The sequence below is a fragment of the Canis lupus genome, chromosome 24 (genome assembly GCF_011100685.1).
Source record: "Canis lupus familiaris isolate Mischka breed German Shepherd chromosome 24, alternate assembly UU_Cfam_GSD_1.0, whole genome shotgun sequence".
In the NCBI taxonomy this organism is placed as follows: Eukaryota; Metazoa; Chordata; class Mammalia; order Carnivora; family Canidae; genus Canis; species Canis lupus.
In genome coordinates, this window is record NC_049245.1 from 26,667,115 (window position 1) to 26,694,995 (window position 27,881).

Genomic DNA, 27,881 nt, shown 5'->3' on the forward strand with positions numbered 1-27,881 from the left:
GTGGCAACAGTCAGTTGTACATTTGGGGAGTGGTTAGATCATACCTCACTTCGACCTTAAAAATGTATTCCACATTCATGAAAGACCCAAATAAAGACAAATTTATTAGACAAGAATACAGAATATATTTAAGCCATAGGTGTGAGAAAGGCTTAAGTGTGATATATCCATAAAAGGAATAAAGGAAAAGACTGATAAATCTGGTTAGGTCAAAACTGATAACTTCTAAAAGAGCCTACAAAGAGTTAAAGGCAACAGATGAGCCAGAAGAAAATACTCGCCATGTATATATAAGAGATTAATATCTGGGTTATATTAGGAAATTCCACAAGTCAATAAGATAAAGACAAACCATCTATTTTAATGAGCAAAAATAAACAGATAATTCAGAAAAAGGAAAATACAAATGTCAGTGCCCATGAAAATCTCACTTGCAAACATATCTACCGACATATAAAAAATGCTTCCATTCTTCACCCATCAGATTGGCAAATATTTAAAACAGCTGCTTATGGTATGAGGATTTGAGTCCTCTCATATCCTCTTACTGGAAGTTTAAACGATACAGAAATTACGGAGGACACATTGGTAGTATCTGTTAAAACTAAAAATGTGGACACCTTGGGACCCCAAATTCCATTCTCAATCCCAGAAAAAAATTACAGAGCAAGCATGTGCAAGGCTGTTTTCTGCAGTGCTGCTTATGATGGAGGAAAGAAAAGAAAGCAACTGCGTTTGTCCAAGGATCTTAGAGAAGAGAAAATGTGGTATTATCAGAGGAATGAATACAATACAGCTACTAAAAGGAACCAGCAAGAGCCATTTGTATGAGTATATTCTAAAAATATATGATTGAGTGAAATAATTACAGTAAAATCCTCATAAAGTGGGATGATCCATTCAAAATATCTACATGACTACTATACATTTCTATGAAAGGAGACACATAAAGTTGTGGAGGGGGTAGGAAACCAGGGTTTCAGAGGGTGGCCAAAGGAAACTTTAGCTATATTGGTATTGTTCTACTTTTAAAAAGGAGAATGTATTCATGCTCTGCGTGTTTAATTAAAGTATAATTTAAAACGGTTCTAATTTGTTTTCAGCCAATTATGCCAGCTCCATGTGTTTGGTTATGCTCATATGTTTGTGCCAGGGAGAAAGAACAGTTACTTTGTGTGTGTGTCTGCAAACCAAGCACAGTGATTAGTAAACAGGTTGAAATGGAATAAAGAAAAACAAGGGCCAAACAAACAAAGGAGAGGTCTATTCTCAGGTGACAGCCAAACCTAAGATAAATCCAGGAATAAATTTATCAAGAAATATTCAAGACTTTGACCAGAGGAACATGTAAAACTTCCCAGGAAGACATATAAGACCAGGCCTAAGAGAGGTAGCCTGGCACTGTGTACTGGTAGGAAGACCAAATATGCCAGAGATGCCAATTTTCTTCAAACTTACCCGTAAACTCAAAGTAATCCCAATGAAATTTTTCCTGAAACCCGGCAGACTGATTTAAAAATTCATGTGGTGGGACAAATATGCAAGGATGACCAAGGCAATTTTGCAAAAACAACAAAGAGGGTGGGATTTGTCCCGCCAGTTGGTAAAGCATATTATCAAGCTCAGGAGTAGACAAATAGATCAGTGGACCAGAAAGAGCTCTGACATAGACTCGCATTGGAATTTAGTGTCAGGTGAAGGTAGCAATTTTAAATCAGTGGAGACATGATATATTATTACATAAATGGTGTTAGGACAATTACCTATCTATTTGGGAATGGGGAGTTTAAAGTCAGATCTTAAGATCCATGCATATAGAATTTAGTTTGTGTATATAGTACAAAGGCTTAAATATATATTTATATGTAAACTATAATTTTTAGAGAAAACATAGGAAATGCTTATGGCCTTCATATAGCAAAGGTGTTCTTAAATAAGACTGTAAAAAAGACATAAAAGTAAGATTGATAAATTTGATTTATCAAATTTTAAATTTCTGAGACAAAAGATACCATATAATTAAGTAACAAGAATCACAGTGTAGAAAACATTTGCAATATACATAACAAAGTATTAGTATTCAAAATACATAAAGAACTCCTAAAGGTCAATAGCAAAAAGACAAAAGAAAAAAACTTTAAAAAAATAGGCAAAGGATGTGGACAAGCAATCCAGAGGAGGAAATATAAATATGGACAGTAAATAGATGAAGACTTCAGTCTTGTAGGTAAATCAGAAAAATTCAAATGGAAACAAGATACTATTTTTCACTCATCAGACTGGTTATACATGTAAAACTTGGAAACAGCCTGGGAAATGGATGCTCATATGCAGCTGGCAGGAGATTACATTAGTAAGGTACTTCGGAGAACATTTTAGCGGTTCCTATTAGAATTCAAGATGTATGTACCCTATGACCCATCAATTCCATTTTCAAGTATCTGTCCCAGAGAAACACTTGTACATGTGCAAAACAGGCAATGTACAAGGATGCTCTCACAGATTTGTCTTAATGGAATGGAACTGGGAACATTTTAACAGTCAATTAACAGGAAGCAAGGAAATCAAACGTGGTGTAATCGGTTATGGCCACCAGTCACCAGCTGCAACAAGCTACACTAGGAATCTTGCAGGGTACACTAACCTGAGAGCAACACCTCCAGTGTGTACACACCATGTCTGTGCAAAGAAACACACACAAAAAGAGAACAGAAGACGTCTTTCAATGGGCATAAGAAAATATTTTAAGTAAATAGCTAAGAGCAGCAGCAACCTCTAAAGGAGAGGAGGGGCCTGGGGCAGAGATTGGGGGCATGGGGCGGGGCGGGGGGGGGGGGGGAGTCCAGCAGAGACTTTCTCTGTAACACTCTAATTTTATTTAAAGGAAAATGTATTCATGTATTACTTGTATAATTAAAATTTAATTCAAAAATTCTAATTCATTTCTAGCCAATTAGCTCTGCTTTACATGTGTGCTGTATTCTCATTTATGTGCCCAGGGACAAAGCACATTTACTTTGAGTGTGTCTGTGAATGAAGCAGAGTGATTAGTAAATTGACTAGAATTTGGAAAGCCAGAAGAGGAAAAGGAAAACTCTTCCCACTTGCAAAAGCAACAGAACAGATAAGGTACTCAGGAATAAACCTGAGTTAAAGAGTGTGAAAAACCTTTATGGCAAAGGTGGGTGACCTTTATTAAAAGGCATTAAAAATCAAATCCAAGAGATAAGACTCTGATTAAATAGAGACAGATATCATGTTCACAGATGAGAACTGGCATCCTAGAGGTGTTCCTTTTCCCTTCAATGCAATCCCATTCAAAATTCCAATAAGATTTTTATCCTGGAACTTTGGTAAGTTGATTCTGAAATGTATATGAAAAAGTAAATGTGCAATATGACCACGGTAATTTTTAAAAAGAACAAGGGCCAAGGAGAGGGGGTACTTACCTTATCAGGCAGTAAAAGAAAGCTCTGCTCATTAAAGTCTGGTATTGGCCCAGAAGTAGACAGATCAACAGATCTGAATAGTCTAGACATAGGGAACTGGGAGAAAAGATGGTGTTGGGATAATAAATGGTGCTTAGCAAGCTGGTTATCCATCTGGAAAAAGATCAGATCAGATCTCTGTGTCATACCATACATGATAATACATTTCGGATGGGTTAAAGACTTAAAATTTTAAAAAATACATAAGTTTTAGATTCAAAGAGAGAATGTACTTATCATTCATGCAGCGGGGGTGCTTACGCAAGAGTGCTACCTGCTTTTGTGCTAGCACTGTGGATTTCATCGCTGTGGTTTGGTTCGATGCTTTAATATCCGGTAGGTCTGGAGTTGGACCACACCTCCACTCTTCTGCAAGTACCTGCAGAGAATCTCCACCTGCACCTCATGGGCCCCCTCTCTTCCTCTTTCTCTCCAGCTTAGCCTGGTCCTAGGAAGGACTGTTACACTAGATGACTGAGGTCTGAACCTAGTTCCCGCCACGTGTGCTGTGTCAGTAAGGCACTTCCTCCTCTGGCTTCGGTTTCCTCCTCTGTTAAATTGGGTAATGCTCTGTCTCATGGCTGGGGGTGGGGTGGGGATATGAAGGTCACTTGGGATGATGAATATAAACATGCATAAGTCATGGAGCTTACAAGGATGGGAGGGGAGCTTGCTCCTCTACTTTTTCTGCACCCATCCACCCACCCAAACCCCTGCCACTCATGACAATGCCCCAATTCTTTCCTGCATTGTAACTTCTGGAGAAGTCCTGGATTATTTTTGGTCAAAAAGTTTGACCAATGACTTCAGATATTTGATTCCAAGGCAGAAAATACCAATTTGGCACCCAAAGAGCTTACTGCCTGTTGCTAGGTGCTGAGAAACACAAAAAATAAGACACAATCCTGGCCACAAGACAGAATACAATGGGTCTAATTAACACTGTAGTCAGTACACAGGTCAAATAAAAGCTCCCAAAAGAACATGGAGATAAGTTACTCTCTGAAAGGTATATAATTTAATTTTGCCTAATTCAGTCCGATACACATTGCCCCAAACGAGTTTATCCACCTCTGTACTTGATCCCAACCCCTTTGGGAGCTAATTTCACACTAATTGTCTCCATCCTTAATCACTTCATCACTCAGGCTTGCTTCCCTCAGAATTCTTATGCCATCATTGCTCTTTCCTTTAACATTAAAATTTAAAAACCTTAGACTTTGCTCCCTCTTCCTTTCTCTCTTTAATCGACCCCCACCCAAGCTGCCTCGGTCAAAGTCCCCAAAAGGTCTCAGAACATGGGCCCTGGTGGGTGCCAATCAGCAGGGCCACCATGGTACCTGGGCAGTTGTACATGGGAGGGGCCCGCAGATCAGCCCTGTCCCCCTGACCTCTCTGCATACTCTGATACTCTGACCCCCCTGATACTCACTGCTGATCACTTCATCCTTCTGCCAAAAGACCTCTCTGGCCCTTTCTCTTCAGTGTCCTAGGAAGATCCTTCTTTTCTTTTACAGCTCCCAAGTGTTGGTGCTTCTTGGGCTCCATTTCTGGCCTCTTCTTCCTCAGCCACCCTTCATAGCCTCAGTATATTCCAGAAACCTAACACTACTTTAATTCACATTTGGGATCCCTCAGGAACTCTGAGCCCATCTCTGTAATTTCTTACTTTGAGCTCTGGATATCTGTATTCAGCCACTCCCTTCCCATCTCCATTTGGATGTCTCAGCTCTGTACCACCAGCCTTGGAGTCTGCCTCTCAGACTTAGTCCCTTTCCAGGGCTTTCCAGTTCTGAGAATGGCATTGCCACCTCACCAGTAAGGCAAGCCAGAAATGTAGGGGTCATTCTGAATACCTCCTCTCCCTGCCCGACTTCATTCCATCAGCACCAAGACTAACCAGACTATGTTGACTGTGTCTAAATCCTGTCTACCATGACCACAAAAACTCCTTAACTGGTCTCCCTAAGTCTCCCTGTGCTTCTTCTGATTTCTCCATAGCACAGAGAGTCTCAGATGACCGTGACATACCAGAGTAGGTCTTGGCCCTGCTCCCCTTGCTCCAGGATGTGGGCAGGAGCTCAGCCCTGGCCTCCATGGGCCCGCACAGCCAGCACTGCCTGCCTTTCTAGTCTCGCTTCATCTCCTTTTGCACAGGCTGTTCCTTTCGTCCAAAATGCTTTTCCCCAATTTTCTCTAATTAACTCCTTTCCCTTCTTAACAACTTGGTTCAAGTGTCACCTCCTCAGGGAAGCCTCCTGGAGTCAGCCTAGGACAGGTCCGCCTGTCACATGGCTCCTTCCTTTAGAGTGCCTGCCCCTGTTGTGGACCAATAAGCGCCACTATTTCATTCGTCTCTTTCTCTTCTTCTACTCCGCAGGCTCCACGGGAACAGGGATTCTGCCTATATCCCCGCTGTTAGGCACACTGCCAGGCACATAATAGGCACTGAGTTAGAACATGTAGAATGAATAAACTTTTGTCATTCAACAATGCTTATTGCACTTGGGAGCTGATGTCTTCCTATAAACCTGCTCGTATCTTTCGTACACCTCTAATCTTTGACCTCTCCGAGTCCTCCTTCCAGACTCCTCAAAGGACTTAGTGACAAAATCGCCTCCCCTTCACATGGTTATTTCAGTTTATGCTCCATTACCCCCCTCCCCACCAAATGTTCTTATTAAGGTCACCCAAAACTTACTAATCATGAAATCCAAAGAAAATATTCTAACTTTATTTATCGGAGTTCTCTGCTGCATTTGACAACAGTTGATTACTTTCTCCTTGGAATGTTTCACTCCCTTGGTTGCCCTGGCAACCCCTCTCCTAGTTGTTTGTCGCATCTCTGAGGTCCTTCCCTTTTGTCACCTGCTCTCACCTTGATTGGCTCCTCACATGACACTGTAACTCATGATTCTACCTTGGGCCCTGTCCCATTCTCTTTCTGGGGATCTTACTCATTCTCGGGCTTCCCTTTTACTCTCAAAGTGGCCTTGGCCCTGGGCCAGTACTTCCAGTCCAATCTCTCCCTGAGCCCCAGAGCCCAGATCCAAGTGCCTGCTGGGCTCCACTTGGCTGTGGCCCTGATCCCTTGGCTATATCTGAGTACACTGCCGCACTCCTCACACTGGCTCCCCATGCTGTGTTTCTCATCACAGGGGCCTTCCTGCCACCAACCCAGGGCCAACCAAGGCACATGGGAGTCACCCTCATCTTTAGCCTCTCTTACCTGACAGTGACTCACACAATTATTTTTGGTTTTTAGCTACTACAAGTTTCTGATCTATTTCTCTTCATCTCTACTGGTATAATTCAGGCCCCTCCCTCTCTTATCTGGAGCTTGGTTTCCTATTATATCTCTCTGCCCCTGGGCTGGTTACTTCTTGTGATGGATGTCTTAGGGTTTAGGCTTTCTAGGATCTCTCATTCCTCCTAAGGCCCCTTGTTATATTTACGGTAGTTTCCTGTTCTCTATTTTATGTGGCTGTGATGAGATCTGGGCTGCTCTTGCACACAGAAGCTAGAGGCTCCTCCTCCAGCTCCTGCTTCTTACCACCCAGGTCCCATTGGGGTGGCACCAGGCTTGAGCTGAGCCAGTTAGACCAAAGCTCTCTTTTGACTTTGACTTCTATTCCAACATGAAAGGAAGAGAATTATTCAATGTCTAGGAGATACTATGTGTTAGCAGACCCTGAATGTAGCATTTCAGATTGTGCTGGGTCTTCACCCACTTCACTGTCCATCACTCTCTCCTTCCCTCCTGCCCCCCCACCCTCAGTCTCTGTTTCCTAACCTGTGAAATGGGGCTGGTGGTAGTTGTGTGCCTCACCTGGGGTGGGAGGATGGGGTTATGAGACAAACATAATGATCCACCATGTAAACTGTAGAGTTCTGCCCACAGAGGATTACAGGTTGTATCTCCTGAGATGCAGACAGCCTCACATCCAAGGCAGCCCCAACCTTGAATTTTATTTCCTTGTTCACTGATTCCCTGGGAATTGTCATAAAACCTTTGTGATGAAACAGAATTCTGAACCTCCATTTCAGGCATTTGATTTCAAGCAGAAGATAATTATTCTGCCTCTACCTAGCTCGCTGTCTGTTGCTAGGTGCCAAAAGGTACAAGAAACGAGGAAGACATGGCCCCAGACATGAGGCAGGATGAAACTACTGCTAATTAGAGCTGTAGTCGGTGCCCAGAGGGCAGAGAAAAAGCCTCCAGAAGAACATGGAGATCAAGTTACCTCGTAAGATGTACATGATTTAATTTTGCCTCTTTCCACCAACAAGGCTAATCCCTTCACCTCCACACTTAATCTCACGATTCCCGGGGCCCCTTGTGTGACCCGTTCCTGCTCCTCAAACTTGGCTCCCACAGCCCTCCACCCTCCAAATGTCAGTGGGTAAGACACAGCACCTTCCTGGGCCCTGCTGTCCCCCCCGCCCCAGCTCTCCCTTTCCTCTCTTGCTTTCTCGGCCAGACTCCAGGTCATCCCTCCCCCAGAGTTGCTGTGGCGAAGGACCCCAAAACCAGGTGTGGGAGATGCCCTTCTCTCCCCTGACCTCTGTGCATCGGGCCCACCAGTAGCCACACTGACCCATGGAAAATCTCACCTCCCTGGGTTTCTGGGATGCCCACTTTTCTGGTCTTCTCCTCTAGCCCTTCTTGCTCAGTCTCCTTGGCAGGTCCTCTCCTGCATCCATTCTTAAAATGCCCATCACAGCTCAGTATCTGGCCCTGCTCTGGGAATTCTGCACCTTCTCCTTCAAGCTCATCCCTAGTTCTCCAGCTATCCTCCTCATCAAAGCCCACAGCTACAATCGCAATCAGTTATAAACCAAATCTTTTGTTCAAATCTCCCGCTGGATCCAAACCCTCTTCCTAGCTCCTTGTGGGCCACCTCCACCTGGATGCCCACCTTTCATTCAACCTGTCCTAAATTGAGCTCAACAATCTTCCTCCAGCCCCTAAGTCTGTCCTTTCTCTTGGGTATTCTTTCATCCACCCAGTCACCCAAGACAGAAACAGGGAAGGCACCCTTGACTTTCTTTAACCCATTAGTCAGCCAGCAGGTTTGTTTCTGTTTTTGTTTTGTTTTTTAGGTTTTTCTAACTTTACCTTCTCTCCATCCTCTTGGCCCCTGCCCTAATTCAGGCCTTGCCCTTTCTACTTGGACCAACACAATCATCTCATTAGTCTTTGCCCCTCCAAATGTCTCCAAGCAACCAGAGTAGTCACCCTAAAACATAAATCTTACACCTTGGGACCTGGCTGCTCAAAGTGTTTCAAAGGGTCCCTCTTGTCAAGAGGAAGATGACCCAGCTCTTCAACTGGACAGACATGGCACTGTGTGATCTGGTCCCAGCTTCTCCATCCCCTACTTCTTACTTCATGCTCTGGCAACCCTGAACTATCTACGAGCTCATTCATGATGCTGACTTCTGTCTCTGTGACTCTTGCTCATTTGGGCATCTCTTCTAAGAACCCCCCAGATACTCCTATAAAGCCTCACATTTGCACCACCCATCCTAGCTGCTCCATGCTTTGCTCATGTCCCAAGCACATCTCTGGCCTTCTTAGTACACATCATTTTAGTATCTGTGTATCTTACCTCTTTGATTATATGCCCAAGATATGCTATATCTCATTTATTTTCATATTTTAACACCTAGCACCATGCCTGACACAAAGTAGACAATAAATGTGTAAATATATAGGCCACTTGCCCTTTCTTGAAACTTTCATCTTGCTCCTTCTCTTTGACTCTCATACTACTTTTCAAAAAGTTTACACCAATTCACAGTCCCCTTAGCACTGAATAATAGTGCCTGGCCCACTGTATCCTCATCAGCATTTGGTATCCTCAAACTTTCCCCCTTAATTTGTTGGTGAAAACTCATATTTCCTTTTTTTTTTTCCAAGAGAGGAGCAAAGGGAGAGGGAGAGAGAGAATCTTAAGCAGGCTCCATGCTTAGCATGGAGCCTGATGCAGGGCTCAGTCCCACAACCCTGAGATCATGACTTGAGCCGATACCATGAGTTGGAAGTTTAACATCTGAGCCATCCAGGCATCACTCTTTATTGTTTTTTATTGTTGATCTTTGGTTATTAGTGGATTATTTTCTCAAAAAAACTTTTAATCAGTTCTATTTCCTCTTCTGTAAGGTCAATTTAGGTATACACTTCTTGGTTGCATTTTTACTGTTAAGGTTTGCTTGTGTCCTTTTACACATATGGATCTGCAAATAGTTTACCCATTACTTTTTGGTTCTGTTTGTGGTATGGTTTGACTTTGGAAATACTTAGTTTTATGTAGTCAGATTGGCTGGTCTTTGCCTGCTTGATGTCATTTTGTTGCTTTTTACCCTAGTGGGGTTCTCCATTCACTCATTAATTATCCAATTCATTTCTTCCCTGGCTTTTAATGGGCTCATATCTCCTTTTTGACTTTTTAAAATAGGTTTTGAACTTGGGTGTGTGTTCTGAGGTGACACTGGAAATGGATTAATATTTTTCTTTCAATAGTCAGAGCCCCAATTTTGGACAAGAATTACTCTCATGGCTCTGACTCTGAGCTAAACCATTCCTGACTGGTTATGGCATCAGAGCCACAATCTTCTCACAGAACATGCCACCTGGATGGGGAATTGGAAGGCTATGAGAAAGTATGATTCCAGGCACAGACAATGAAATAGAGAGAGGACTTCAAGGAATGGAAGCAGAAAACCTTTCTGGAAGCCCTCCCAGGACAGTGTGTGAAAAGACCGTTTACCCGCTTTGCCAATATGAATGGCTGAATCTAGCCAGCACCCACCAGTTCTGGAGGCTTCTGATCCTGCAAATAAGCATGATACAGGGATCACAAGAGAAGGGAGAGCCCAACCCTGCCCCTCATCTGCATCAACCTACCTGCATCAACTCTGCCAGGACATGTTGCCAGTGGCAGAAAAATCTCCCAGCCAGTTCTGCCAAGCTCATCTTCTGGAGGCTGCAGCCATCACCAAGATTCATCCATGTTCCAAGATGTGGACTTGACCCAGACCCTGGAGTCACCACGCCTTCTGTCCAATGACTGCTTAGGTACCAGGGCATCTGAAGGCGATGCTAGAACTGGAAAGCAACTCGAGATTACCTAGTCCAACTGCCTCATTGTGCACATGGGGAAATTGAGGCCCAGAGAGAACATGTGACTCATAGCCACCTGTTGGCAGGAGCATGCCAGGCTGTAGAGCCTTTTACAAGGTTATTCTCACATATCTGAGAAATAGTAGTCTCCGTGATTTCTGTGCATGAACTATTCATCTGGAGGCTGGAAAATATTGTCACTTCAGAGTAGCTAAGGAGACACTGGGACACAAACTGAATTTTCTTACTTGTAGGAAGGACTGGGCCACCTAAGTCCTTAGAAAGTCCCAGATTAGAGCCATCCCTCCATCCACTCCCCTGGCCAGCTAATCAGCAGGTTCCCGGCCAGGTCTGGTCAGGCGATGCCTGGTCAAGAGATGAAGACCAAGTGCCCACCCTCAAGGGTTGTACAGGGTTTTGATGGCCAACCTGAGTTGGGAGCACAGGCAACAGGGAGTCACTGATGGGCTTTGTTTGCCTTCTTCCCTCAGGGATCTTCCCAAGTGTGCCCTGACTCTCAGATCCTGCACCCAATAGATTTGAAGTTTAGTCTTTAATGCAAAAAAATCCTTTCATGAAACACTTGCTTATTGTAACACACTTTCACCCTGTATCTCTAAGAAGTAACAAGAGTAGTGAAATAACAAGGGTGAAGTTCACTGATGGCTCTGGAAATGTTAAAGACTTCCGGTCTGGTGCAGTCCCCTCCTTGGCATATATACAGGGAACAGACGCCTTGGGAAGAGTGAGCAGAAGAGAACAAAGTCACATGGGAAATGAAAGTGGGTGGGGGTCGGGCCTCCTTAGAGGGCTGCAACCACCAGTGTGGGGCAGGGAATTGGCTGAGGGTTTAGCTTTGGCAGAAGTGCTAAGCTGGCCAAGTGTAGACTCCCCACAGCTGCCCAAGAAAAGAGGTGAGAGGCCAGATCTGGCACTCCAAAGATCTGCCTATTGGGCTGCTAGGGTGCCTCCTTCCTGCTGGGCTGAGCTCAAGGACAGCATGGTCTTGTTCTGCATCAGCTTCTCAAAGCTTGGCACAGGGCCTGACAAATGCTTTAGCATGAACAAATGAGCAGGAGAGTTGGATGATCAGATCACATCCCTAAGAGGCTTGAGCCCAATAAGGGTTAGAGGTGGACGGCCAAAGAAGAAAGGGAATAACATTTGTGAAGACTGCATCTTGAGCCAGGCTACGGTGGATGTTAAGATGTCCATTTTACAGGTGAGGAAACAGGCTCCAGGAGGTGTGGTCACAAAGGCGGGGGCATAGGGTCCAGGGCTCCCTGAAGCTCACCTCTCAAGGTCTGTTGGTCCTAAACTGTTCCCCAAGTCTACTCCCACCCACTGTTTGAGTCCCAATACGTTAAAGGGAGACCAATGGCTTCCATATGAAGTCTTCAGCCATTGGTGGGCCAGGTTTCTCCCTTCCCCAAGCCCACTCTATCATTAAAGTTTTTCTCAAGATACTGACTTCTTTCTCTGAAGTTTGGCAGACCAAACTTACCCCTCTTCTGGCTTTTGGGAAGACAGTGGTGAGGCAAAGTACTGGGCAGAGGCTGGATAAACCCCTCTGAGTCAGGATCACCTTACAGTACTTGTTGGGAAGAGCACTTCTTTGCTCTTCCCTCTTTTCAGAGTGGTGACCCTCTCACCCATTATGGGGTGGGTAGAGGGTGAGGGGTGAGCTTTGCACTGGATGCAGGGGACTAGACACCGGTGATAACCTTTCTCTGGCCTCCTTTCCTGAAGCTGTTCCATGGGAGGCAACTTTCCTTCCATCACCTTTCTCCATCCTCCTCCCTCCCCAGCTTACTTTCTCCTCCCTTCATCTCTCCAACCACCATCACTACTTAGATCCACTTTTCCTTGTTTCTCAGGAGCCAGACAGGACAATGGCCTTCTCAACAGCCCTATAGCCTTCACTACTCAAATGTTAGCTGTCCTGTTCCTTGCTGAAAGAATCTCACCTTAAAAATGCTGTTCGGATTGGGTCATCCCCTATTCCCACCAGATCCCTGTTTGTGATGCTTCCAAGTCAGCTGGAAATCGAAGAGTTCCTCGGCACTGTTTGGGGGCCCGCCACTAGCATGTCAGCCTCAGGCCCCTCAGTATCTTCCAGTACAGTTCTTGAAGCTTTGAATAGCCTGACTTCTATCCCCAAAAGCTTTCTGGGGCTTTGATTCTAGGGCAGCCAGCTACTGGTGGCCCTTCATTTGACTTTCAGCCCCATTTCTTTATCTTCAAGAACAAAGATGCTTGATGAAATGCTGAGAAATAACATCTCATTTATTAGTTCACTGCCCAAACATTTATTTGTCCTCAGGTCTCAGCCTGAACATCAATCCTCCCTGGCTTGCATCAGATCCCCCTTTGGACTCCTGTTATAGCACCTGCCGCCATTCATAGTTTTATATGTATTGGTGGGATTATTTACCCAATATCCCACCCTTTTCCATTAGCCTGGATGACTCCTTAATGGCAGGCACTGTCTACTCTGTGTGGCCCTCAGGCCCACTCCTATCCCCTGACTGAATGAATAACAGTGCAGGTTCCCCTGAGGGGTGGGAGAAACCGAGTCACTGCTTAGCGGACATCTGATGAGCAGAAGCACTAGCACTGCCACTCAACAGAGGGTTGAGCAAAGAGCTCTAGGCAAGTGATCTTCAGGCAGAGGGATGAAGTTCAGGAAGGCTTCCTGACAGAGGCATATCTAGGTTCACAGGGTACACTTAATCATAAAGCAGATGCAGGCTGTCCTGCAAGGGAACTGCCACCTTTCCAGAGCTCAGTCACCTTCCTCAAGTGCATCCAGGAGCACTTTAAGAACCTTATGAAGGATTCCCAGTATTTAGGGTTAGGAACTGTTTGTTCCAAATACCACATTTTATCTATAAGGAAGGTGAGGTCCAGAGCAGCGCACAGAGCAGTTCTGACAGAAGCCTCAAGGGGTCTTGTGGTTACCAGGTACCCTGTGAGCAACCATTTCACACTGGAAGCCACAGCAACCAGAGGGATCGCACAGCATGATTTTCGAAGGCCCAGTGCCCCTGTTCTTTTCCCAAGAGGTATCTACTTTTCATTTTCCTGAAAGGTGTTTCAGAAAGAGAAGGCAGGGTGCTTGCCGGTGCTGCCTTGCCAAGGTAGAAAGCAGCGCTGCCTCAGAGACAGAATGCTGATTTGGCAGTCACCTTGGGGGGGGAGTGGGCTGCAGGCTCCCTGTGGGAAAGGGCCACAAATCTTTCAGAGGGAGGCCTGTTTGTAACTTTTAAGCGGGCTTGACCTACAACAGAAAGCTGCTTTCTGAGGAAGAGCAAAATAAACAATAATCTTGGCTTCATTTATCATCCAGGTGCCTCCACGGGAGAGTGGGGCCACAAAAGCCCTGTTTGTTTGCTTGTTTTGTTTTTGGAATTTGCAATTGTCTATTTTCTTAAGTCTTCCCCACTAGGCTAGAATCATGCGCTCCTGGAGGGTCAGGCCTGGGTCTTGCCCCGAAATCCCCGGCAAGCCTCATACAAGGGCTCAGTTTTTGCTGAATATATCTTCCTTTCCATGTGTAGGACTCTGCAGCTTGTCAAGACTTTGTTGAACCATGAAATATATCCAGAAAAGAAGAATTCAGAGGTAAAAGCACAAGAGGACCAGACAGAAAATATTCAGCATATATAATCAATACAAGTTCAAGTCTTTGAAAATATCTTTAAGATAGATAAATCTTTGGCAAGTTTTGGTCAAGAAAAAAGAAAGCATGGACAAGCAATGCTAGGAATGAAAAAAAGGGACAAACTGACAATGGGGAAATTTAAAAGGGGAAGGAGAAAATACAAACCTTTATGGCAATAAATTAAAAATCTAGATAAGACATGTGACCTATGAAATCACCAAAGCCCTTTCGCAACGGTTACCTCCATAAACCCTTACAACAGCACTGTGCTTTGGACAGCAGTGCTCACTGAGGTTTTCTAGAAGGAAAAGAGATTGAGAGGTGGACACTCAGCACAGATCCCTGACAAGCTACTCGCTTTGTCTCAAAGGTCACAGCCACAGTACCTGCCACACTCTCGCACTTCCAGCCATCACCTTAAGCCCCTTGGTTGGAAGCCATCCTTATTTATTTTTCCACTTGAAATGCCATAAGGGGTTTCACTTTATTTTTACTTCAAAAGCAGCACCAAAAAAATCCTTGACGATTAGAGCTCCAGCTGTCCTAAGTTGTTTGTCAAGGGATCGGTTACTCAAATCTCCTATGGAGGGAAACAGTTTCAGGCGAGGCCATGGGAGCTGAGAAACACAAATGTCTCATCTCTAAAAACTTTCAGACTCCCTCCTGTTCACCGCCTGGCCTGCCCCCTGCTCCCCCTCCCCCAACCCCACCATCTGCTCTCCAGAGAGCAGATCAAATTTTCGGGCTAAGGTACTCTGGCGCCAAGGACTCAGCCCCTCCACGCTATCCCCTGCCCCCCACCAATGTAGAAATCCAACACCACAACCCAAATGGACTGCAGCCATATAAAACCACAAAGTAAAGTTTATAAAGCTTTATTAAACATTTCAAACAGCTGTGCAACGAACACACCAAAAATAAAAGCTCCAGAATAGCAGTCCAAATGTTCCACAAGTGTGGCCTCATAGTCCCATTCCCTAGATGGACTGCCTCCAGTTCTGTCCTCTGCCTGGCCCACCGCCTTTCCCACTCAGGCAAGAGAAAGATGGATGATTTAGACTGGACGGACAACCATGCCGGTCCCCAGTGGGCAGGGGCCAGGAGAAAGTCTCGTTTGCCAACACTTGTTACTGAAGCGCAGAAAAAGCAAAAAAGCAAGTGACAGTCACAAAGTCTTCCTGTGTATTCTTCGTAACATACAGTCTATATGCGCAGGACTGAAGGAGCTCCTGGCACGAGGACGATGGCCACTGCTCCTCTCTGTCTTGTCTGAACCACCTTGGAGTCCAGTGTGCTGGTCACCCTGCAATCCCCATGCTAAATAAAAACTGTAGCGGCACCTACTATAGCTAGCTATTGCTAAACCTCAAAATCAGAACACGTTCAATAAAGCTTCTTTAAAAGGAATATACACATGTATCTGTATACACACACACACACACACACACACACACACTCACGGCACACCAAAAAATACCCAAACACCTATCAAGGGGATCATGGCTGTTATGAAACACACAAGGACTCTCCCATTCACTCGGCTGGGGACTGCTACATCTACGTGGACACACCACACCTCAATCCTGCAGAGCATGCACAGGAGACAGAGGGAGGCCCCCCCTCCTCAGGACAGTTGAGAAAGGCAGGAGGAAGGGCAAAGAAAGTGAGCCTGGGCTGGTAAGCATGAACCCAGACACCCAGGTGAAAGAGCAACAAGTATGTTACTTCTTTCTTAAAAACGACGTGGAGAAAATACTGGAAATTTGTGGACAACAAACAGTCAAGACACATTTTTGTCTGGGCTGCCGACTGGGGAAAGGAGGATGAAAAAGCGAGGCTCTCGGGCGTCAGCAATCTCTTTTAAATTCGAGATAAGTGCAAAAATGAGCCCTGTCTTGGACAGGTGCTCCCCCAAAAAGGAAAGGAGTAGAAGAGAACTAAAGGGAAACCAGGAGAGGGACTGAAGGGGGTAACATTCTGGGAAGGGAAGAGACCCTGATAAGGAGGGGTCACAGAGGTGATGAGACTGGCATTTTATCTGCCCAGGTCATGCTGGGACGGTTGACCAGGATGGGTGCAGACTCCTCGCAGGAATGAGGCGAGGGGGGTGACCATCCTGCCAGCCTTAGGGTGGGGGGGGAATCGAGATGGGGACAGAACACACACAATCACAAGACCACCCACGACTACAGGACTCTACAATAAAAGCACCGGTCAGTGCCATTATTCACATTATAAGGATAAAACATCACAGGCCAAGAAAGGCGCCGTCAGGAATGTGGCACCCGCGGGGCTGCGGGATTTGAAACTCCAATGCTTTATGACCTATGTCAATGCCTCCCCTCCCATCTTCTGCTTCCTTGGAAAGCTAACTGAGCAGGCTGTTAGGTGCCCACAACGCCGGGGTCGTGCGCCGATTCCGGAAGCGGGGAATCAGAGCAGTGGTACAGGAAACAGTTTCCCCAGCAGCTATAGCAGATGAGAAACAGTGCTGCCAGGAAAACCAAGGCACAGATTGTGCAAGGCTTCCGCTCCAGGAGGAAGCTGAGCAGGTAGAAGCCCATGAACATGGAGTGGCTGAACCACAGGGCGGGGTTGAGGGGCTTGGGGATGAGGAGGACGGGCAGCAGCCACTGGAGGCAATACATGATCTCTGCTGGGCAGGGCCTTCACCAAGGCCACCGGGCACCGCTGCAGGAACCGACCTAATGGGAGCCAGCGGGCGCAGGCAGCTGCCCTCCGCTTTCTTCAACCCTCACTCTCCAGGAGCTGAGCCGCTGTGCTCTCTGGCTGTCAGCCCGGGATCACCAAGGCAGCAGGGATCCTGAAGAGAAAAGTCAACATAACAGACAGACAGACAAAAAACAGACAGACAGACACACACACACACACACAGAAAAAAAAAAAAAAAAACAGGAACAGAATGTATACTTATTTGGGAAAATGGATCATGGTTAACAACAGTAAATGTGAATGCCCTTTCCTCCCTGCCCACCCATGAAGTCTACTCTCCACATCACCGTTTCAGGAAGCTCCTGGGGTATCTCCCCTGGGCTTGCTGGGGAGTTGGGCCAGAGGGCTCTTCGGGCAGGTCTGGCACAGTGGACTGGCTTTGCCTGGGCCCTGCCCAGCAGAGATCATGTATCGCCTCCTGGGGCTGCAGCCCGTCCTCAAGGGGCCCAGACCTCACAATACCGCCCTGTGGTTACCACTGGATGGCCACGGGCTCCGTGCTGTGCCCCCACGAGATAAGAACAGGGTTCAGTTCTGAATCTAGTGTCTGCAACAGCAGGTGCTCAGGGGAGAGTTAAAGCACCACACTGCTGGAGTTCACAGAGACTGGATTTTTGAATTCTCTGCGAAGCTGCAGCGGCAACACTACCAAATATCTTGTTTTAAGATGGCAGCCCGGCATCATTTTGCCAAAACCAGCCAACTTCTTTGAAAGTCAACATAGAAAAAAAAAATCACCATGCTATTTAGTCGTCCAAACTGACCTCGTTTGGATCACTTACACTTTCCATCTGCTGCTGGTGCTGTATAGACCCTGACCTCTGTGAGCTTTTAATTGAAATTAACTTTCTATTCACACAGGGGCAAATGCCAGTTGGCCCCTGAGCTAGGCTAGGCAGCTTGCTGGAGAGGTGCTCTCCAGTGGCCGGCCACCAGTGCGCCGGAGCTGAACTTGCAGACCGCGGTCTTCCCGCTGTGCCTGGAAATGGACCTGCAGCAGCCACAACCCTCTGGTGGCGGCAGCAAAACCCCATTCCTAGCTCCAGCCGCCCAGCACAACGGGTACAAAGAGCCTCACTGGCTGTGTTAAAACCTATCAGGGCCTGGGGCGAGGGGGGGGGGGGTGGCGGGGGGAGCAGAAGAGAGAGGTTGAGAAGATCTGTCCAGCAGAAATGATCCCGGAGCATTTTCCGACCACTTCTCGGAGAGCTCATCTCATCCCTTGCGCGCACACAAAGGCGCCAATCCCTCCCACATCCTTCCCACAGGGTAGATTCCGGGGACTATCACTTTTGCGCCTAGAGTTCAGTGCCCTGGTTCAGTTCCTTTCAATCGTCACTGTTGTAGTAACCGTAAGAAGGGGGATGCAAAGAAATCAGGGAAAAGTTCCGTGCTCAGGGACTCTAGTGAAGCAGAGGACACGGGCTTACAGGCATATCAAATATCAGAATAAGAGTACACTGATCAGGGGCCTATGAAGCCAAGACTCCGGGAAGGGGAAGGGGCATCTTCTTTTTTTCCCCTCTGCGGAGTAGAGGATACCTAAGTTAGGTTTTCCACTCATGCTCAAGGTGGGTCCTGGCGCGTCACTGGACACTGGGCTCAAATTTGCAGGCCACAGCTCCGAGGAGTTCCGTGCCAAAAGGCGTGCATCCCCTACTCCAGCCTTTTGCGCTACTACTCAGGAGTTGTAGTTCCCCTCCATTTTACACTAAAATTTAAAAACGGGCATAGCGGAATCTTCTGGAAAGGGGCTAAGATGGAACTCAGGAGGCGGGGGTCGGTGTGGAAAGAGCAGATGGATTATTTTTTCCTCTCCTGGCGAATGAGGAGCGCCCCCGGCCACCCCTCCTCATGGACCACCCCCCCCCCAAAAAAAAAACCCGCGCATGCGCATTTGGATGGCAGGCGGATACTTAAGGCGCGGCCACCGCGGCTGCAGCAGTGCGCCCAACAGCGGACTCCGAGAGATCGGCGAACGTCGGCGAACCGCGCTCGCTCTCAACCCACCGCTCTCGGAACCATGGCGGCAGTAGCGGCAGCCTCGGCTGAGCTGCTCATCATCGGCTGGTACATATTCCGTGTGCTGCTGCAGGTAAGTGTGCCCAGTTTCTGGGCGGGAGAGGGGTCCCGATGCGCGCCCCCTAACCGGCAGGCCCACGTCTTAATTGCCGCCTCCGGGACCCATCCTACCCTTATTGCCGCGGTCCCTGCTTGCCCGAGTGCCGCGGCTGGCACCGCGTGCCCCTGCGCGTTCCCTGCGCCCTCCTCCTCGCGCAGACCCTTCCCAGTGCGCCCGCGCCCGACCGGGAACAAAGAGTTGGGGCGCGGCGGGCGCCAGCCGCTGACGATCGCCGAGGCTCTTAGCGACCAACGCGGTAAGAAAAACCCGCTACATCCAAACTCGACCCCAGGAGGGAGGCGGGGCACTTCTGTTTTGCGAAGAGACTTTACGATCGTATAGCAAAAATTTTCCGCCTTAAAAAATTGCGCATTGCAGGGAAATTTTTAAAAAAAATATAGCGCTTGCGAAGGTGGAACCAAAAATAAGTTAGAAAAAGGCACGTCTCAGGGAAAAAAAAGCACTTCCTAAAAACCCACAACGAATTAGAAAAAAGTAATTCGCGGGAAAAAATGAATTCGAGAAAATGCGCATTGCAGGAAAAGAAATCAGGCAAAAGCACTTGGAAGAAAAAATGCATTTAGATAAAAAGCGCATTGCAGAAAAAATCAGACAAAGGAACTAACAGAGAAAAATCGGATAAAAGCGCTCTGAAGCAAACAATTAGAAACGGTTCTTTGCAGGAAAAATGGGAGAAGAAAAAAAGCACTTCCAAAAAAGGGCAATTTGCTTTATTTAAAAAAACAAATCAAATAGAGGCAAAGTGCTTTGTAAAAATGAAAAAAAAAAATCAAAAGAAAGCACTTTGCCCATAAAATCATTTACCCTAAAAGCACCCCTTGCAGGAAGAATTCCCTGCTAAAGGAATCCTTTGCCAAAGGAATCGCATATTTCCTTTAAGGTGTTCCTGGAATGCTGCATTTACTGGGTAGGATTCGCTTTTCGAAATCCTCCAGGGACACAGCCCATTGCGAGAAGTGAGGTATACCTAAGTTGTGGGTCCAATCAGCTTGCTGCCATGCAGCCTTCAGCACAGTTGGAAAAGCTCCAGCTGCCCTGACTCGTGGACAAGCTGCACCCGCGCCTGCCTCTCTAAGTCCGACAGGCGGGCGGGGTAGGGGGTGGGGCGGGGGCGGGCAGGCAGTGCTGCAGACTAGCTGCTGGTGCCTGCCTCTAAGGGCTGGTCCTGGGTCTCTTGCTGTAGGTGTTCAGGTACTCCCTGCAGAAGCTGGCATACACGGTGTCGAGGACCGGGCGGCAGGTGTTGGGAGAGCGCCGGCAGCGAGCCCCCAACTGAGGCCCCAGCCCCCAGCCCTGGGCGGCCTCGTCACCAGGTGCTCCTGTGCTTCTCAGCCAGCATGGGAGCCAGTGCCGCACAGGAATGGGGAGTCCCCTGTGCTCTCTCGCCAGAGGAGCATTTGCCAAGGTCAGTGAGGGGCCGGTAGGCCCCCGGAGAAGCAGAACCGACAATGATGACAATACCAGATCCCTTCCAAACCCCTTTGCACCCCTCCGACTGCTGGGCGGGGTAGAGGGAAGGGGGGGTGGGGGGAGCATACCCCCGAGATCTGGGCACAGGCAATGCATTCTAATCTGGACCAAGTTGGGACAGTGCCATCCCAGCCCCGCAGCCATGGCCGTGCCAGCAGGCCCCACCACAGAGATCCAGACAACTGCACCAGCCAGCAGAATGGACATTCCAGCATCACCAGCCGAAGCCCTGAATCTTGATGCAGCAGACAAGGCACCAACCGCGTGCCTGTGTGGCGGGACTGGAGGGCAGGAGTGAGGGAGGAGGGTTAAGAAACAGAGTGAGGCCCTCTCACTGTCCCTTGCCTACAACACGTGCATTCCAGCCTTGCTGTCTTTGCTCCCTCAGTACCCTTTCCCCCCTCACTGCCTCTTAAGCCTACCCCAAAGAAATGTGTCACTCAATTTGGACCTATTCAACCAGTAAATGAATGCCATCTTTACTAAAACACCTTCTCCGAGCCCCCAGCCCCTCACTGATCTTGCTTTCCCTGGTCTCACGCAGTTGTGGTCAATATCGTGGTAATCGCTAATTGTACTGATTGTATAAGTGTGCATTAGTTGTGTCTCCCCAGCTAGATTGTAAGCTCCTGGAGGACAGGGACCACCTCTACAAAAAATAAAAAAACAGTACCTCCCCCATCTCGCACAGTGTTCCAAGACCCTGCGGGGTGGTGGAGGTGCACCAAAAAGTCGTCTCTTGTGACTTCTTTTGCGGCTTCAATACGTACTCCTAAGATTGGGCTAATGCACTATTGTGGAGGGGGTACACTACTTGGGAGAGGGAGGGAAGGCAACAAAAGGGGAATAAGCTGGGACCCTCACACACCCAGTTCCATCTTAACACTGTTCTGAGATAAAGAAACACTTCCCCCACCCCAAAAAGAAAGGTCTACATCTTTACTTATGGTCTCAGAATAAAGGACTGCTTCCCCTCCCCAGGGGGGGTGGATGCCTTCACTTGTCCTGGAATAAGGGGCCTTAGCAGGTAATTACTAGGAAAGATGGCGTAAGGTGAGAGTAGCCCTCAAGATGGGGTACGAGAGACCAAGGGGATGATCAGGACTTCAGAACACAAAGCTTTATCTCCAACCAGAAGCCCCAAGGAAATGAGCACTGGACACGGCGGGCACTGGCTTAGACACTGAGAATTGGGAAAAAGGTGTAATATGGTGCCTCCCCTGGCCTCCAAGCCCTATAACTCCTACCAGGACCACTACAAGAGCATTCTGCCCTGCCTTGCTACTCTCCAGGTCTCCTTCCCAACACCCCAAGAACCTCTCTCTAGCTCTCCCCATTAGTGAGTTCTCCACTTCTGGCATTAGCCTCTATATTCTTAGGGGTGCTTACCAGGTCCCTGGCCCTGGGCTCTCCCCTGCCATGTCCAGGGTACGTGGGCAGGTGGGCTGGCAGTTTGGCTCCCAACCTCTTTCTCTGTTCTTTCACTCTTAAATGAGCCAGGACTCCTTTCACATGGTCAGCTGACTGCCTCGCCAAATGGCCCTGCTGCCTGTTCAGCCTCGTCTCTGGCTTAATGTGTCCCTGTCACTACACACCTGTTCCTGGGTCAACACCAAGGGAGGATTTGGAGGGCCATAAATTTCCCTTTTTGCCACTTCCTCAAATCCCTTAGTCACAGTTGTCACAAACACTTCTGGAGCACAAAGCACCTTGCCCCCTGAGCCTGATATTTTCCCTCCTCTAAGCAACCCCTTAAGTTTCAAAACCCAGTGTCAGCACTTTTAGAGGCATCTGGAACTTCAGTACAGCATCAGAGAATTATAGGGGTAGAGGGTACAGACCTTGGCTCTGGTACTGGGCTGTCATCAATCAGCCTAGGCAACCTGGCCAGGTCAACTCCTACCAACCCCTCACCTTCAGTTCCCCCCTGTAAATGGGCTGTTAAGATCCCAGTGAACTCCAGGATACTAGAAACATTCTGCCGGGGCGCCTGGGTGGCTCAGTGGGTTAAGCGTCTGCCTTCGGATCAGGTCTTGATCCCAGGGTCCCTGGTAGGGAGGAGCATGCTTCTCCCTTTCCTCCCCGCTTGTGCTGTCTCCCTCTCTCAAATAAAATCTTAAAAAAGAAAAAAAAAAAAAAAAAATTCTGCCATCAAAGTGGCAATCAGGACCCATGGAGATGTATAATCAGAAACTCCCATCTTCCTTAGGCTGGGTGGCTCCAGCTTCCACTATAGCCTGAAGGTGAGGCAGGTCTCCTCTTGCCCCAGGGTGACTCATCTGCAGGCAATGCCCACACCTCCCTTCTGAAGCCATTATCTTGGCAGGCCTCAAGACTGGAAGTTGCTGTGGTTTTCCACACTAAACCTACATAACTATGAACATTTCAACATGTGTTCTCAGTGAAGACTGCCTCACCTCAGAGCCTTCAAGAGGTGTGCCCACAGTCCCACTGTCCCAGATACTCTAACCTCAGCCCAGTTATAAAGTGGCTGGGTTCAGATAGACAGGGATGGAAAGAAGGGTCTGGCTGTTTCGGACAGAGCATGCTCCCTTTAGCTTTTTGTACCCCCTTTGAAAGGCGGGAGGCTGCTGGCAGCTCTATGGCTTTCCAGATAATCTTGGTGAAGCCCATCTGTGGGACTTCTCCATCCATCCATCAGCGAGCGTGGCATGGTGAGATGACAGACTTCCAGGCAAGGGCTGTCCTGGTGGCCTACATCCCACATGGGTGGGCTTGAGTGTGCAATGTCCACTCCCCCAACTTCATCCCTCAGCCCCAAACCCTCATGTTCTGGCAGCAAACACAACCCACTGGAAAAGGGAGAAGGAATGTGTCCACACTTTCTATTCCTGTGTGGTGCCTAGAAGTCTGGTCCAAACATATCCTGTTTATAAAAATTTTTCCAGAAGCAATACCGTTAAAACATTTTATTCTGATAGTGAGCAATGGTAGAAGTTGAAAATGACTAGAGTTTTATTGCAGGGCCCTTAGTTCACAGGCCTCCCTTCTTCCTAAACTGTTTCTACTACTCCCAAAAAGGCTTTGCCCTCATTAAGACCAAGCATACAGCAGATGAGTTGTGAGGCTACTGGGATGGCTTTGCAGGACTCAACCAACAGGCAAGACTCTTGCACTAATGCCCCAAGAAGGATGTTAGTTAGTGTCTTAGCCTAACCAGTTAAGCTGGGGGTGGAGGGGAGAGGGAATTAGGTAACATGACTTTCAAAGGTGTGGGCTGCTGTGACACTATCTCTGTGGAGTATTTGAACTGTGACTGAAGGAAGGGGTGAGGGGACAAGTTTCTTAAGCTTCAGCTGCAACAGCAGCTTATTACACCTGGGTTGGATGAGGGAACAGGTTTGCTGTGAGCCATTTGCTAGATATCTATTGTCAAACTTGTATCTACTCAGGAGCCAGTAACCTAAAGTGAGATTCTGAATTTGCAGTATTATCCCCAGAGATTTAAACGTGCACAAACTCGCACACAACACACAAAACATTAGCCTAACAACAGTCACTTTTTCCCTGGTGGCCTCTGACTTCCTCTATATGCCCCAGAGACATGTCACCATCTTCTCTGGGAATGATTCCGTTCACCCTCCCCTCCACCCCTTCTCCCTCCCACAGGGCCCATACCCCAGCAGGATCCAGATTCCTGAGCATTCCCAGAACAGGAAGTCAGAGAGGCAGGCAACACATGGTCCTCGGTATAGCACAGTGACAGGCTTGAAATGGAATGCATGTCTCAAAGATAAGAGAACAACAACAAAAAAAAGACAGCCAAACCCAGACTTCCAGATTCCTCTTTGAAACAACATATTACAGATAAAAGGTTAAACTGTTTTTGGCAGCAGTTCTAACAAGACCAATGACAGACAGAGAATTGATCCGGTCACTGGAAACTGACCAGGGCTCTGAATCTTTTAACAGATTTGTTTGACATTAATTAGTCTCTGATCTAAAACAAACAAATAAATAAGATCTAACACTTGGCATTAGCACTTAAGCTGGAACTTTTTTTGTTTGTTTGTTTGTTTTTGTTTTGTTTTTTGGTCCTGGCTTTGGTGTTGCCGTCCAGAAGGCTGAGGGGATGGTTGGACCATGTCAGGCAGGGCAAACAGAAGCTGTTCCCAACACACCAGCTCCCTGAAAGGGATAAAGCACGATCCGAACCTATAAACAGAAAGATCATTTCCTCCCTAGGACAGACCCCGGTCTGTCCCAACGTTTAGCGTTGAAAAGGGACGTGGAGGCCTGGCAGAACTCACAGGTTTGGAAGGGGTAGCGACAAAGCAACTGTTCCCCATCCCCCTTTCTTCTTTGTAGGCCACTGGAGTGCCGGGCATTCCGTTCCCTCGGCTGCCCTTGAGGGCCACTCCCCACATATGCTGGAGGAAAGGGATCGGGTGTACAGACTTGACAAAGTTATGAGAGGAGGAGGCACCCGCGACTCAAAGCAGAGCGTCAGCCTATTACCCCGTCACCTCGGACACCACAGCGGGTGCCTGGGGTGGAGACCACTTTCGCCCCCTCTCACCCGCGGCCCTTCTAGGAAAAATGCGACTGAAGTGGCGGGGACAAGTTAGCAGGACTCTCAGAAACTGGGCCCCCTGCCAGGGGCCCCCCGGGGCGCGGAGCGGGGAGTCGCGCTCCCTCAGCCCCGCGCCCCCCGACTCTGCCTGTCGCGTCCCGGGAACAGACAGGCGAGCACTGACTGACCTTGGAGGCCGGAACGAGACCCAGGGGTCCGGGGCCTCGCCCTCAGACCGGGAAAGAACCCCCGCGGCCCGGGGGGGGAGGGGGACGGGGGCCCACACAGGGCAATCACGTGACCCCACACAGGGGTGGCTCCCCCAGGGTGCGCGGAAGGAAACCCCCCGAAAGGGACCAGGCGACGCCTAAGGTGACCCCGAAGGGACAACATGGCGCCGCCGCCGCACCGAGGGCCTCTCATCCCGTCCCCAGGGGGCCGACGCCACGGTACCTGCGAGCCCTGCCATGGCGCCGCCGCCACTGTCGCCCTCGCTGCCGCAGCCAGCCTCCACCTCAGCTCGCCACCGACGCCGCAGGAAGCCGGGGAGACGCCCCCTTCGTCTTCTAGTGGAGCAGGCCGAGGACCCCTTCGGGTGTCGGGCTGCCTCTGGCAGACGCCTGATCATAAAGCACAATTTGGGGTCGTCCTCTCCCGATGTCCCCCAATGTGCGCCTCAGACGGGCCTTTGAAAAGTTTTCTGTGCGTGTGTGAGTAACTCAGGGGACTCGCAAGTCTTCAAGCCTGAAGAATTTTTAATCAGGCGCGCCCCGGACAGCCCAGCACCACGGCCTCATGGTCCCCTCATGCATATGCAGCAGATTGTGATCCTCGCTCGCTGAGCGCCGAGGGGGCGTACCTTAGGCTCCGTAGGTGAGCTGGGGATTCTGGTTCCCTGCGCGGATCCCCCGTGTCATCCGGGCAGGACCTCGTGGCTCAAAGTCCGTCCCCTCCCTGGCCCTTTCACCGAGGGGCCAAAGTTCAGGAGCGGAGAAATCGGGTTCAGAACTAAGGACCTGATTAGGGTCAGGACCCGACTCCTCCCCGGGCCCTCTACCCCGGGCAACTGGTCTACCCCGACTCTCGGCTTCCCCGGGTCTGATGAAATGCCTTCTTCACAGAGTTGTTACGGGGAGTGAATGAGTCAGGATTCATTTATTAGCTAATTGAGTTCCTCGAGGGCTTACTCTCTTAGTGCAGTGCTAAAGGCGAAGAGTGTGGCATAGACATTGCTGTAATCACAAGGCTCTGACAGTCTAGTGGGGGAAAGTGTGGGGGCGGAGGGGGGGAGAGGAACGAAGGTCAGCAGAGAATCACTGTGTTAGTAATATTAACCAAATCGATATGTAAGTATACAGCATGGAGAGGGCAGTGGGGGAAAGTAAGGAGGGTTATGGAAAGTGAATGAGGTCCTAATATGGGGCACGAGGTGGAGGTGGATCCTCCTTGAGAAGCTGGTATTTAGATTGAGACACCAAGGACAATTAGGAGTTGTGCAGGGCAAGAGAGACGGGAAATGTTCCAGGCAGCAAGAACCACTTGTCCCAGATAAGGTGGGAAGGAGCAGGGTGTGGGTGAGAGGTGAGCAAGGCGTAGTGCAGGTAGTGCTACCAAACGAATTTGGATTTCTATCTTGACAGTAACGAGAAGCCCTTTTCATCAGGGGAATGATAACAAATTTGGATTTCTGAAAGGCAATCCTGGTTGCATGGCTTGGAAAACACTTGGGAGCAGATGTGGGGGGGCGGGGAGGGAACCAGTTAGAAGGTTATTGCAGCTTTCCAGCTACAAAGTAATGATGACTCAGGCTGGTGGTTCGGAGAGATGGAGAAGTAAAGGATGGAAGATTGGATGTGGATGTGTGCTAAGGGGCAATGGCAAGAACATCTAGGTTTTTGCCTTGAGTAGGAGTCAAGAACCCTTCACTAAAGTGATGAAGCCTGAAGAAGAATCAGATTGAGGGGGAAGATACAGAGCTTGGCTCTGAGAAGGCAAGTTTGAAATGCCTGGGCAATGTCTAGGTGGAAAGGGTCAATAGGCATTTTTATATGAGATGAGCTCAGAAGAGAGGTCTGTGCTGGAGATTCATATTTGGGTAGCATCGGCACATATGTAATGGATGAGATCACGGAGCTGGATGAGTTCCCAAGGAAGGGAAGGTAGATTTTTGAGGAACAGAGGAGGAGGAGCCAAGAAAGGAGGCTGAGAAGCAATGACCAGAGGGATAGGAGGAAAACCAGGTGAGCATGGGATCCCAGAGAGGAGGTTTCAAGAAAGAGAAAGTGCTTAGTGGGGCTGACTGCTGTAGACAACAGAAATTACACCATTGGGTTTGGTTACAAGGAGAGTTTATGAATTGTATTCTTTATTTTGTACGTCCACAAAAACAAACAAACAAACAAACAACAAAAAAAAAAACAAATCAATTAGCTTAAAAAATAAGTAGGCTGCCACCCAATGGCAGATTAATTGAGTGGCTTGGCAGTGTCATCAAGGGACATTCCATCTGCCAGGTTTATTTCATCTCTGTTCTGCTGTCCTTATGATGGTTTCATGCTCATGGTCATAAGATGGCCAGTCCAGTTCCTAAGTCACATTCAAGTCAATATGTCCATTCCTCCTCCAGCTTAGAAACATACTGGATGTGGCCTCTCTCTATTTTGCTGCCTGCGGACTGAGGGATCAATGCACCCATGCCAGGTACACCCAAAATAACACTGGAA

General features: G+C 48.2%; 2 protein-coding genes and 3 long non-coding RNA genes across 10 annotated transcripts; 3 read left to right on the plus strand and 2 right to left on the minus strand.

Moving 5' to 3' along the window:
• Positions 1–78: 78 nt before the first annotated feature.
• LOC111092199 lies at positions 79–14,951 on the minus strand. 3 transcript variants are annotated; one of them, XR_005377832.1, is made up of 3 exons: positions 7,318–14,951; positions 3,450–3,602; positions 79–2,679 (listed from the first exon to the last, which is right to left on the minus strand). It is a non-coding gene; the product is annotated as an uncharacterized LOC111092199 (long non-coding RNA). The 3 variants fall into 3 exon arrangements; XR_005377833.1 differs by lacking the exon at positions 79–2,679 and adding an exon at positions 2,847–3,364; XR_005377831.1 differs by lacking the exons at positions 79–2,679; positions 7,318–14,951 and adding an exon at positions 6,190–7,304.
• Positions 6,299–15,145, plus strand: LOC102155891. Of its 2 annotated transcripts, XR_005377829.1 has the most exons (5): positions 6,299–6,391; positions 7,536–7,742; positions 10,015–11,836; positions 13,579–13,679; positions 14,175–15,145. It is a non-coding gene; the product is annotated as an uncharacterized LOC102155891 (long non-coding RNA). The 2 variants fall into 2 exon arrangements; XR_005377828.1 differs by lacking the exon at positions 10,015–11,836.
• On the minus strand, positions 15,138–25,766 carry BLCAP (BLCAP apoptosis inducing factor). Its single transcript, XM_038572276.1, has 2 exons — positions 25,612–25,766; positions 15,138–17,102 (listed from the first exon to the last, which is right to left on the minus strand). Exon 2 carries the CDS (start codon positions 16,924–16,926, stop codon positions 16,663–16,665), a length of 264 nt encoding a protein of 87 aa, XP_038428204.1. The 5' UTR covers positions 16,927–17,102; positions 25,612–25,766; the 3' UTR covers positions 15,138–16,662.
• Positions 18,939–21,355, plus strand: NNAT (neuronatin). 3 transcript variants are annotated; one of them, XM_038572279.1, is made up of 3 exons: positions 18,939–19,106; positions 20,035–20,110; positions 20,338–21,355. In XM_038572279.1, exons 1-3 carry the CDS (start codon positions 19,035–19,037, stop codon positions 20,565–20,567), a joined length of 378 nt encoding a protein of 125 aa, XP_038428207.1. In that variant the 5' UTR covers positions 18,939–19,034; the 3' UTR covers positions 20,568–21,355. The 3 variants fall into 3 exon arrangements, with proteins under 3 accessions (XP_038428207.1, XP_038428205.1, XP_038428206.1); XM_038572277.1 differs by having other exon boundaries at positions 20,035–20,115; positions 20,338–21,353; XM_038572278.1 differs by lacking the exon at positions 20,035–20,110 and having other exon boundaries at positions 20,338–21,309.
• Positions 25,686–27,881, plus strand: LOC106557698. The gene is made up of 2 exons (XR_005377830.1): positions 25,686–26,031; positions 27,785–27,881. It is a non-coding gene; the product is annotated as an uncharacterized LOC106557698 (long non-coding RNA).

What these genes read in the sequence shown, in the direction of transcription:
- BLCAP (XM_038572276.1), bottom strand. Translation starts at nt 16,926, where the DNA reads ATGTATTGCCTCCAGTGGCTGCTGCCCGTCCTCCTCATCCCCAAGCCC.
- NNAT (XM_038572279.1), top strand. Translation starts at nt 19,035, where the DNA reads ATGGCGGCAGTAGCGGCAGCCTCGGCTGAGCTGCTCATCATCGGCTGG. An exon ending in TATTCCGTGTGCTGCTGCAG is followed by an intron (nt 19,107 to 20,034) that starts GTAAGTGTGCCC and finishes ATTTCCTTTAAG; the next exon opens with GTGTTCCTGGAATGCTGCAT. An exon ending in GACACAGCCCATTGCGAGAA is followed by an intron (nt 20,111 to 20,337) that starts GTGAGGTATACC and finishes CTCTTGCTGTAG; the next exon opens with GTGTTCAGGTACTCCCTGCA.